The 10,166-nt window shown below is 42.1% G+C and overlaps 1 protein-coding gene across 1 annotated transcript in view; it reads left to right on the top strand.

Moving 5' to 3' along the window:
- LOC127636988 (tropomyosin beta chain-like) overlaps positions 1-8,855 on the top strand; it is a 77,652-nt gene extending 68,797 nt beyond the window's left edge. Inside the window, exons 8-9 of the mRNA XM_052117815.1 lie at positions 7,042-7,111; positions 8,403-8,855. Coding sequence (XP_051973775.1) covers positions 7,042-7,111; positions 8,403-8,485 — 153 coding nt within the window. The 3' untranslated portion in view covers positions 8,486-8,855. The remainder of the gene's footprint in view (positions 1-7,041; positions 7,112-8,402) is intronic.
- The last annotated feature ends 1,311 nt before the right edge of the window (positions 8,856-10,166 follow it).

Below are 10,166 nucleotides of genomic sequence, written 5' to 3' on the forward strand. Positions count from 1 at the left end.
TCGAGTCTTTCATGGCTCCACCCCTCAAGCCTCTCACGGCTTCGCCTCTCGAGTCTCTCAAGGCTCCATCCCTCGAGTCTTTCATGGCTCCACCCCTCAAGCCTCTCACGGCTTCGCCTCTCGAGTCTTTCATGGCTCCACCCCTCAAGCCTCTCACGGCTTCGCCTCTCGAGTCTCTCAGGGCTCCATCCCTCGAGTCTTTCATGGCTCCACCCCTCAAGCCTCTCACGGCTTCACCTCTCGAGTCTTTCAGGGCTCCATCCCTAGAGTCTTTCATGGCTCCACCCCTCAAGCCTCTCACGGCTTTGCCTCTCGAGTCTCTCAGGGCTCCTCCGCCTCTCAGGGCGTCCCCTCTCGAGTCTTTCATGGCCCCACCCCTCAAGCCTCTCACGGCTTCGCCTCTCGAGTCTCTCAGGGCTCCTCCGCCTCTCAGGGCTCCGCCCCTCGAGTCTCTCAGGGCTCCTCCCCCTCTCAAGCCTCTCAGGGCTCCCCTCTCGAGTCTTTCAGGGCTCCTCCTCCTCTCAAGCCTCTCAGGGCTTCGTCTCTCGAGTCTTTCAAGGCTCCCCCTCAAGCCTCTCGAGCCTCCCAGGGCTCCCCTCCAGAGCCTCCTACGGCTCCACCTCCCGAGCCTCCCAGGGCTCGGCCACTAGAGGCTCCTATGGCTCTGCCTCCCGAGCCTCCTACGGCTCCCCCTCCAGAGCCTCCTACGGCTCCACCTCCCAAGCCTCCCAGGGCTCGGCCACTAGAGGCTCCTATGGCTCTGCCTCCCGAGCCTCCTACGGCTCCCCCTCCAGAGCCTCCTACGGCTCCACCTCCCGAGCCTCTCATGGCTCTGCTCCCAAAGACTACAGAGCTTCCTAAGGCTCCGCCTCTTGAGCCTTCCACGGCTCCACCACCCGAGCCTCCTACAGCTCTGCTCCCTAAGACTCCAGAGCCTTCTAGAGATTCGCCTCTGGAGCCTCCTGCGGCTCCGCCTCTAAAGCCTCCCTTGGCTCCACCTCCAGAGCCTACCAGGGCTTCACTCCTGGAGCCTTCTACGGCGCCACCACCCACGGCGTCACCTCCCTCGGCTCTGCCTCCAGAGCCTTCCAGGGCTTCACCTCTGGAGCCTCCTACGGCGCCACCTCCATGGGCTCCACTTCCAGAGCCTTCCAGGCCTTCGCCCCTAAAGCCCCCCTTGGCTCCACCTCCAGAGCCTTCCAGGCCCTCGCCCCTAAAGCCTCCTTCGGCTCCACCTCCGGAGCCTTCCAGGCCTTCGCCCCTAAAGCCTCCTGCGACTCCACCTCCCTCGGCTCCGTCTCCTGAGCCTTCCTCGGCCCCGTCTCCTGAGCCTCCCTCGCGCCGCCTCTTCGGTCTCTCAATTCCCGCCTGCCGAGTCTCTCACGGCTCCGCCTTCCAAGGCTCAGTCTCCCAAGTCCTCCACGACTCCGCCTTTCACGGCTCCGCCCCCTGAAACCTTTCCTCAGTGGGTCTTGCCTGCTCCCCTTGTTACCGTTCCTCTACCTGTCCTGTGGCCTCTTCCCTGGCCTCCGGACCCTATTCCTGTCCGGTGGTCACCTTCCAGACCCCCGGACCCAGTCCCTGTCCTCCAGTCTCCTTCCAGACCTCCTGACCCAGTCTCTGCCCTAAGGCTGCCCCCCAGATCTCCCGACCACCCGCCTGTCCACTATGTTCCCCTTGACCTTGCATTGAACTGCCCATTTGACCCCCATGGACTGTTTCATTTTTCCTTTATGCCTTCTGTCCCCATATGGTTTGTGTGTTTTGTGTGTTTCTGTTCCCCGCGAGCTCACACGCTCGTTCTGTTCCCCGCGAGCTCACACGCTCGTTCTGTTCCCCGCGAGCTCACACGCTCGTTCTGTTCCCCGCGAGCTCACACGCTCGTTCTGTTCCCCGCGAGCTCACACGCTCGTTCTGTCCCCCGCGAGCTCACACGCTCGTTCTGTTCCCCCGAGCTCACACGCTCGTTCTGTTCTATCGCGCTCCACGCAACCCAGCGTGGCCGTCAGGAGCCGTCCTTTTCAGAGGGGGGAGTACTGTCACGAACCCCTTTCCTCTGCCCCATCTCAGCTTCCTCACACACGCACACTATCTCCCGTCTCGCACACAGGCACTCCGCGAGCGTGCTCGCTTCCGCTCCTCGCTCCGCCCCCTGAGCCTGAGCGCTCTTTTTCCTCCATCGGGCTTCCACGCCCGGTTTTGCTTTTACGAGCTCTCGCTCAGTAACGATCTCCCCTCTGGCGCACTCAGCTCTTCAGCCTGAACATTATGACCACCTTGCACTCACGCGCTTTCTATCCCCACATATTAGTTTCACCTGCACTCGTCTCGTCACCTGTCATTGTTCACACCTGCACTCGCCCCTATATAACTCACTAGTCTTTCGTTTGTTTAGGGTTGGTTATTGTATTTAGATTCCCGTGTTTTGACCCTCGCTAGTCGCGTCTAGTTTTGACTTCCCCACTCTTGATTACCCTCGTAGCTTGCCAACTCCCTATTCCTCTCGTTTCCCTGTCTTTCGCTCCCGCTTATCCCGTCTTGTCTTGTCCATAGTTGTTAACTGTTTTCCCCACTTCGACCCCCGCTATCGTTCACCTCCCTCACTAGATCTGCCCCCTTGTTCATCTCTTTGATTCCCCGGCTCTTGACCCTACGCTTCCCACGACTACTCTTCATTGGATTTGCCCCCTTGTTTGCACTTTTGTCTGGACTGCCTTTTATTAATAAAGCAGTTTTCTTCCAACATTGTGACTGTCTCATCTTGTGTGGGTGCGTTCGCTACAGTAATAAATTCGTTGTAGTCAATTAAATCCAAAATGAGCCTAATATTATTGCAAATGTGTCGACCTTTCATAAATCCTGTTTGACATTCATCAATTATGGGATCAAGACATTTCTTCAATCTTTCTGAAAATATTTGTGCAAAAATTTTGGCATCATTATTAATTAGCCAATTTTCTAAAAATAATGTATCCTTATTGGGCTTTGGTAATAAAGTTATCAAACCTTGTCTCATTGAATTGGGTAAATAACCTTGTTGTATAGCTTCTCTAAATACAACTAACAAAAAAGGGGATAATTCTTTTTGAAAATATTTATAAAATTCGCTAATTAAACCATCATTCCCGGGTGACTTATTGTCTTTGAGTTTATTAATACATTGAGATACTTCATTTAAAGAAATCTCTTGGTCACACATATTAATAGAAGACTCACTTATCTTTTGAATGCCATCTTAAATAGAATCTAAGAATGACTGTGCATTGCTCAAATTGTTATCATAAAAATACAATTTCTCATAAAATTCAGCCACATATCTTGATATTTCTTTATAATCTTCTGTTAACTGTCCATTAATATTCAGTTTGACCATAGATGTAAGTTCTACATTCCTTTTTTCCATGTTAAAAAAGTATTTTGTATGTTTTTCTCCTTCTTTCTTGATCTTACAAAAGCACCCTTTGCTTTATATTCATATATTTGATCTAAATCTAATTGTAGTTGTAGTAATTTATTTTTCTTTTCTTGCTCTATATTACAATTTCCAGAAAGACTTATAATTTCTTGTATAATTTTTTCTTCATTTTCTCTTCTATATTTGGCCATTTCTTTTCCTCTCCTTATTGCTATATTTCTAATTTTATACTTCATTAATTCCCAATTTACCCCAAAAGAATTAGTTACATTTGCCTCCTTCCAGCAATCTATGATAACCTCTTTTACTTTATCTCTAAACTGCACATCTGTCAATATATTCTGGTTCATTTTACAGGATGTGAAAGTTTTTATATCTTTGGATTTAGTTGTATTTAAAGAGAGAAAAATAGCTTTGTGATCTGTAAGAACAGACGGCTCTATAGAGACCTCATTAACAAAATTAATTAGATTCCTTGAAATCAACCAATAGTCTATACGTGATTGTTGAGAAAGCTTTCCTTTACACCATGTAAACTGAATTTTTTCTGGATACTTATGTCTCCATATATCAATCAGGTCCAGACTAGAACATAAATTATTCAATTCTGGAAGAACAGACCTGTTACTTGGACGAGGTGGAAAACAATCCTTTTTAGAATCCCATATTGTATTGTAATCTCCTCCAAGTACTAATTTTGCATTGCTATATTGTTCCACTATTTTTCCAATCTGATCTTCAAAATTCAAAAGTAAAGTTTTGTTTTGTGTGGTAACATTACTTGCGTAAATATTCCCCAAAATAAAAAATTCAGTATTCTTTTCTATAACCAGTATCACCCATCGACCTGAATCATGCATTTTAGTTTGAATTATTTTCCCCTTAAATGTACCTTTTAATATCGCAACACCAGCTGATCGATTACTCTCATATGACATCCATAAATCATCCCCCATTGGCTCTTCCAAAAATTATGATCTGACAAAGATGCATGTGTTTCTTGAATATAATAAAAATCACATTTGAATGTCCTGCAAAACAAAAAAACTGCTTTCCTTTTCAGCAAATCTCGAATTCCCCTGACATTTAAAGATAAAACTGACAAAGATACCAATGTGCTATATTCGCAACTTTAGATTTAACAAATGTGAAACAAAACATGTTCCCAACACCTCAACAGTAGAATTGACAACCCAAATTGACCTTAATAATACTTAAACTAGATCAAAGCCTTTAGAAAACTAGGCTACTGTGCAATTGCAACATATTATATTTATGTTTCGATTAACAACGATCCATTCTGTCCGTAAACTGAAAGAATTATTATGTTGTAAATGTCACAAAAAAAACAGATTATGACTGCACTTGTCACCATCCATAACACTTGCAGAATCGTGTGCAGATCTTTATCCGCGTATAATCATATTCAAACTTTAGGGAGGTATTACTTTTCCATCAACGAAGGCTCGTACGCCGACGAAGTAAGCCTTCTTCCTTACCTGCCGAGCAGCCTCTACCTTTGGCCATATTTGCCTACGTATGGCTTTGTCCTTAGTTGTTAAATCCTCTCCAAACCGTAGCTCCTTAGACCTCAGGTAGGTGCTGGTTTTTGCCGCTTTCCAAAGTACGTCTCGTAAGGATCTGGACACAAACTGGATGATGACAGTTCTCCCTTTCGTGGCGTTTCCTTCAAGTTTTCTTCCGAGCCGGTGTACTGAATCTACATCTTGTTGTATTTTGGTGGTGCACTCTGGAAGAATTGCGCAACAGATATCCACGACATGGGCCTTCACATCTTCACCTGTTTGCTCAGCCAGACCGTACAGTCTCAGATTCCATCTTCTTTTATACCGTTCTATCTCGTTAAGCCTGGAATCGAACTCCGACATTGTCTTACTATGTTTGCTCAGCCATGATGTTTGATCCGTGTCTCAAGCTAATGACATAACTTCTAGGGAGGCATCACTGAGCCCGTTGTACACGCCCCAATCCCCTGACTCCACCCCCACGTCAAAACAGTGCCATAAAGTGAAACGCACAGAAAAGTGAAGCGCAAAGGCAAAACGGTATCACAAGCTCAAACGTGATGGAAATACAGATTAAAAGGAGCATTGCAAAATAATTAGTAGGCATTGCAAAGAAAAAGTTGTGTGGCAAAATCATTGCTGCCTAAAAATCTGTTGCAGAGATAAAAAAGGATCAAAGTTCTTTAGTTTCTTTTACAACAGTCATTGATTTTTGCAATTAATTATATCTTGGTTTTTGCTATATTTTATTTTATTTTGCAATAATTTATATTTTTGCAAATGTATGTGGCATGGAATTGAACCCATAAATTAGTACTTTCACGAAAATAGAATCTCATCTCATGTTAGTGTTTTTTCCAAAATACTATTTTACTGTTACCGGTACTATATCTTTCTGTTTAAAATTTAGTAATTGGCAAAAAAAAAAAAAAAAAAAAACTGAATGCACCACTAGGTTACACCATCCCAGTAGTTGTCAATGGTTTCACATTTCAGAAAGGTCATGGGATTCACTGCTTACAGTAATAACATCATAAAGATGTTTAAAAAAAAAGAAAGAAAAAAAAAGATTAAACTTTATTGTCATTGTGCAGAGTACAGGTACAGAGCCAATTAAATGCAGTTGTTTTCACATATCCCAACTAAGCTGGGGTCAGAGCGCAGTGTCAGCCATGAAACAGCGCCCCTGGAGCAGATAGGGTCAAGGGCCTTGCTCAAGGGCCCAACAGCAGTATCTTGGTGGTGCTGGGTCTTTAAACCCCGACCTTTCGGTCAGTAACCCAGAGCCTTAACCGCTAAGCGGTTAACCCCTTAACCGGCATTGCCTGCTGAATTCGAGCATTGAGCGTTAAGTATCTGTGCTATTGCGCGGTCAGCTCAAGGTGCTTTGACACTGTTAGCAAGGTTGAGCTCATTTGCTGAAAAAACATCATGCAATAATGTAAAAACAGGTCTCTAGCATGTGAGCAAATGTGATTGAAAATTACTGCGTGTGAATATGGACAATTATTTGGTGGCACTAAATGTCTGACACATGACATCAAAGCTTTTGAACTTATACCATCAGTATCAAATATAAATATAAATTATGTTTTAAATGAGTAAAGAGGGAAAAAAATTATAATAAACTAAAATCGTGGACGACTGACATGTGCAAGTATCACTAAGCTACGTCACCTAGCACTGGGCTGGTTGGCGAAAAAAGATACTTGTGTGATGCATGAGTAGATGCATTTTTTTTAACCACAAAAGATAGGGTTATTTCATAGCATATTTAGCTGACCTTAATGACACAACCATTTTGATGTTTCTACACTAGAGGGCACACAAAATAATTTTTGCCAGTGAGAAATACATTAACTGGATTTGAATGTTATTTTAGACAGTGATGAAATTGAAAGAACGGTAAATCTCAGAATGTTATTTGCGTACCCCCATTGTCACCTCACATACCCCAGTTTGGGAAACACTGCTCTAGCAGAATCTAGTATCTCACTACACAGAACTGTACACATGGTTTAAGAGACTGAGATTGTGAAATCAATGCATAGACATCTCATAACTTACTATCTCTTCACCTCATGATTTTCTTTCCTTCAGGCGGAAACCCGCGCTGAGTTTGCTGAGAGGTCTGTGGCAAAGCTTGAGAAGACCATTGATGATTTAGAAGGTACATCTTCAAGTTATTTCAATATGCTGCCTGTAAAAAATGTACTAATAACTGACAGAATAATCAGAATGCACTAGTAATATAAAGTTTTGCTGTCTCATCTATCACCAAGTAATATACATTTCTTTCATTCCATTTTTGTAAATCAGAATGATTAACAGGAAACTGGAAATCTTGGCATGACCAGATACAGTCCGTTGTATTGTACAGTCAATAATGTACAATACTAACATTGCTTGAAGTGTGTGTGTGTGTGTGTATTCGGCTGATGGATCTTGTGTCTTATTAGATGTGACAGACTGCAGGTTAATCTGTTTTCATGAGGTGACTCTGACACCTTAGATGTTCTGTGAATGTTAATTTGACATGTAAGAGCTTGTGTCAAGGGCTTTTGCTGATGAAGATTCATTTTTAGAGGTGATCTAACTGAGAGAGCTTGGAAATTGTGCCAGAGCAAATGCTTTCTAACCAAAATTTGATGCTTTTTGCTTGTTGTTCAGACATATAACTTAATTTAACTAGTCTTTATAGTCAATAATGTTCTGGTGTAGGGCTGTCAATTTATTCAAAATGCAATCAAAGTAAATTCATGTTACACTGGTTAATCAGATTATTTGCAAATAATAGCATGCATCAATATTTGCTGCGACTAGATAATTCAAAGACATCAAACTGTTGTGGCAGACTAGTTAAGCGTTACATCTGAAATAGATATCGCAAAAAGTGGATTTAGAAGTAAATATATTGTTTGTTTTATTTCTTTATTATTTCACTAGCCTACAGTTTAAAGCAATGCATTTTGCAAGAGTTTGTCAATCTATCCAAGGTAAACTTTTGACCATTCACACAGAACGTGTTCTTGCATTGCGGCTATTTTTAATTGTTGGTCAATATAAAAATACACATACAGAAAGATATCTTTGTTTTTGGGTCAAGTCTCGTGCCATGAGCTCCACATTTTTGAGACACTGTGTTAACTTAAATTGGTAAAACTTTTACAAACATATTTTCAGACCCCTGCATTCTGTTCCATTTGTACTCATTCTGTGCTACTTAGTTTGATGCCTTGCACATTAGGTAGTATTTCAAGCTCAGGTGGCTTCCATTTGAAATTATTAAAAGTTAATATGTTAAATTGACAGCCCTTTTCTATAGTTGTTATACAATGAAAGTGAGTGAGAAACTCCAAATACTTTATCTCTAAATATTATTTTGTCTTTTTTGTTACGTTTCTGTCCGTTTCATGTGTTTGTTTGTTGTCTGTGCTCTCTGGGGTCCTGATGATGTTCAGATGAGGTGTACGCCCAGAAATTGAAGGGTAAAGCCCTCAGCGAGGAGCTGGATCTGGCTCTTAACGACATGACTACCCTCTAAAAGCCACTTCGTTCACCTCCTTCATCTTTCCTTTCCTCTCCGTTCTTCTCTGTGGTACTGTCTATTTGGCACAACTTGGGTTCATTGATGATTCTGTTTGTATTTTCTCCTTGTGACGCTGAATCAGAGATCAGCCATTTAATGATCAGTCTGATTTGATGGAGCTCAGACTACAGCTCATGTTTTGTGTCCTGTCTTTCTGTCCTGAGCTCTCAACATTGTGCTTTGTTACCATGACTGTTAGAGATTCTGACATGTGTAAATAGCACAGTGTTGACACTTTCATTGCAGTGTGTTATACATGCTTGACGTGTTCTCCCACTGCTTAACCTTTTCCTGTAATAAATGCCAAAAATGCCTCTTGCTTAAATTTTCTTGTTTCCTAATTTTCATTTTATTTTATTTGTAGGTTATTTTGGATTGTCACAGTTTTGACAATTTAGATGAAAAAAAAGGATAGAAATAGACAGCATCTAAAAACAGAAATCAATGTGAAATTGAAACCTTAACAAACTATATTTTGACAAAAGAGGTCATTGTACTATAAAAACATACTGTAAGTTTTAGAACTCATAACATCCTCTCATTTATTGTTTCCACTCTGCAAAAATGACTAGTTTTGAAATACGTTGAAGTGACGACACAGTGCAGTCTCATTTAAATTTCCCTGCCTCCACAACATATGTACGTAATCATTGTGGTGAAAGGGAGAGCTGCTGAGTTACTTAAACACTGGGGGTGTACTGCGATCCAGACACTTTTGTGCGCTTGATTAAACTGCACTGGATCTATGATGGTTTTTTTGACACTCTTTTACATATTTTGATCAGTATTTAATGAACTACTGCTGATATGATAGATAGAAAATGTACACAAACACCTTTTTTTATTCTGTTTCCCGCCTGTGTTCATATATTTTTGGGAATTAAGTTAAATTCGTAATTTTTTGTGAATGAAGGCATGTTTGCCTGGAAAGGAATGACTGAAATACTCAAGAAAGCAAAATTTCAGCGTTGATTGCGCTTTCTTAAACTTGGTTGCGAGTGGTTAGTGAATAAGCAGCAGTTTTTTGCACTGAAATACCACGTGCAAAAGTAGTGCAACTGTTTAGTGAAATTGCCCCTGAAAGTGCTACTATTGTTACAGTTGCTTTTAACCAATGAAAAGATTAAGATGTCAAGTAAGGTCCCCAGACGTAGTGTTACTGGTTGTGGAAAACTGCATTTCTGCATTGCCTTCAGAAGGATTCCAATGTTAGAAAAGAATGTCTTAAATTTCTTTAAATGAAGTTCCTGAAAGCATTAATGTGGGATTATATGATTTTTTTCGGCACATTTCTTTAAAGATTATTTTGAGAATCATTTTGATTCTCTGGTTGATATTGAACGCAATGGTAAGACTCCAACGCGGAGTGGATATTACATGGTTACTTAGCAAAGAAATACATGATTGCTAACAAAATATTGATTTGAGCTAAAAATATTTGTATTTTGTAAGAAGAACACGTAGCGCACAAAAAAAAACAATGGTGAAGTATACGCTAGTAAGCTTGCTAGTTTCTCAATTGCCAACAAACTCAACTTTTACTAGTCCCGTATTGCCAGGATGTCCCATATTTTGGCCTAAATTAATGTGTTGTGATGCTCGTCGTGTGTTATCCCCTCCCCTGGATGACCAGTGA

Source organism: Xyrauchen texanus, chromosome 44 (genome assembly GCF_025860055.1).
Source record: "Xyrauchen texanus isolate HMW12.3.18 chromosome 44, RBS_HiC_50CHRs, whole genome shotgun sequence".
Lineage (NCBI taxonomy): Eukaryota > Metazoa > Chordata > Actinopteri > Cypriniformes > Catostomidae > Xyrauchen > Xyrauchen texanus.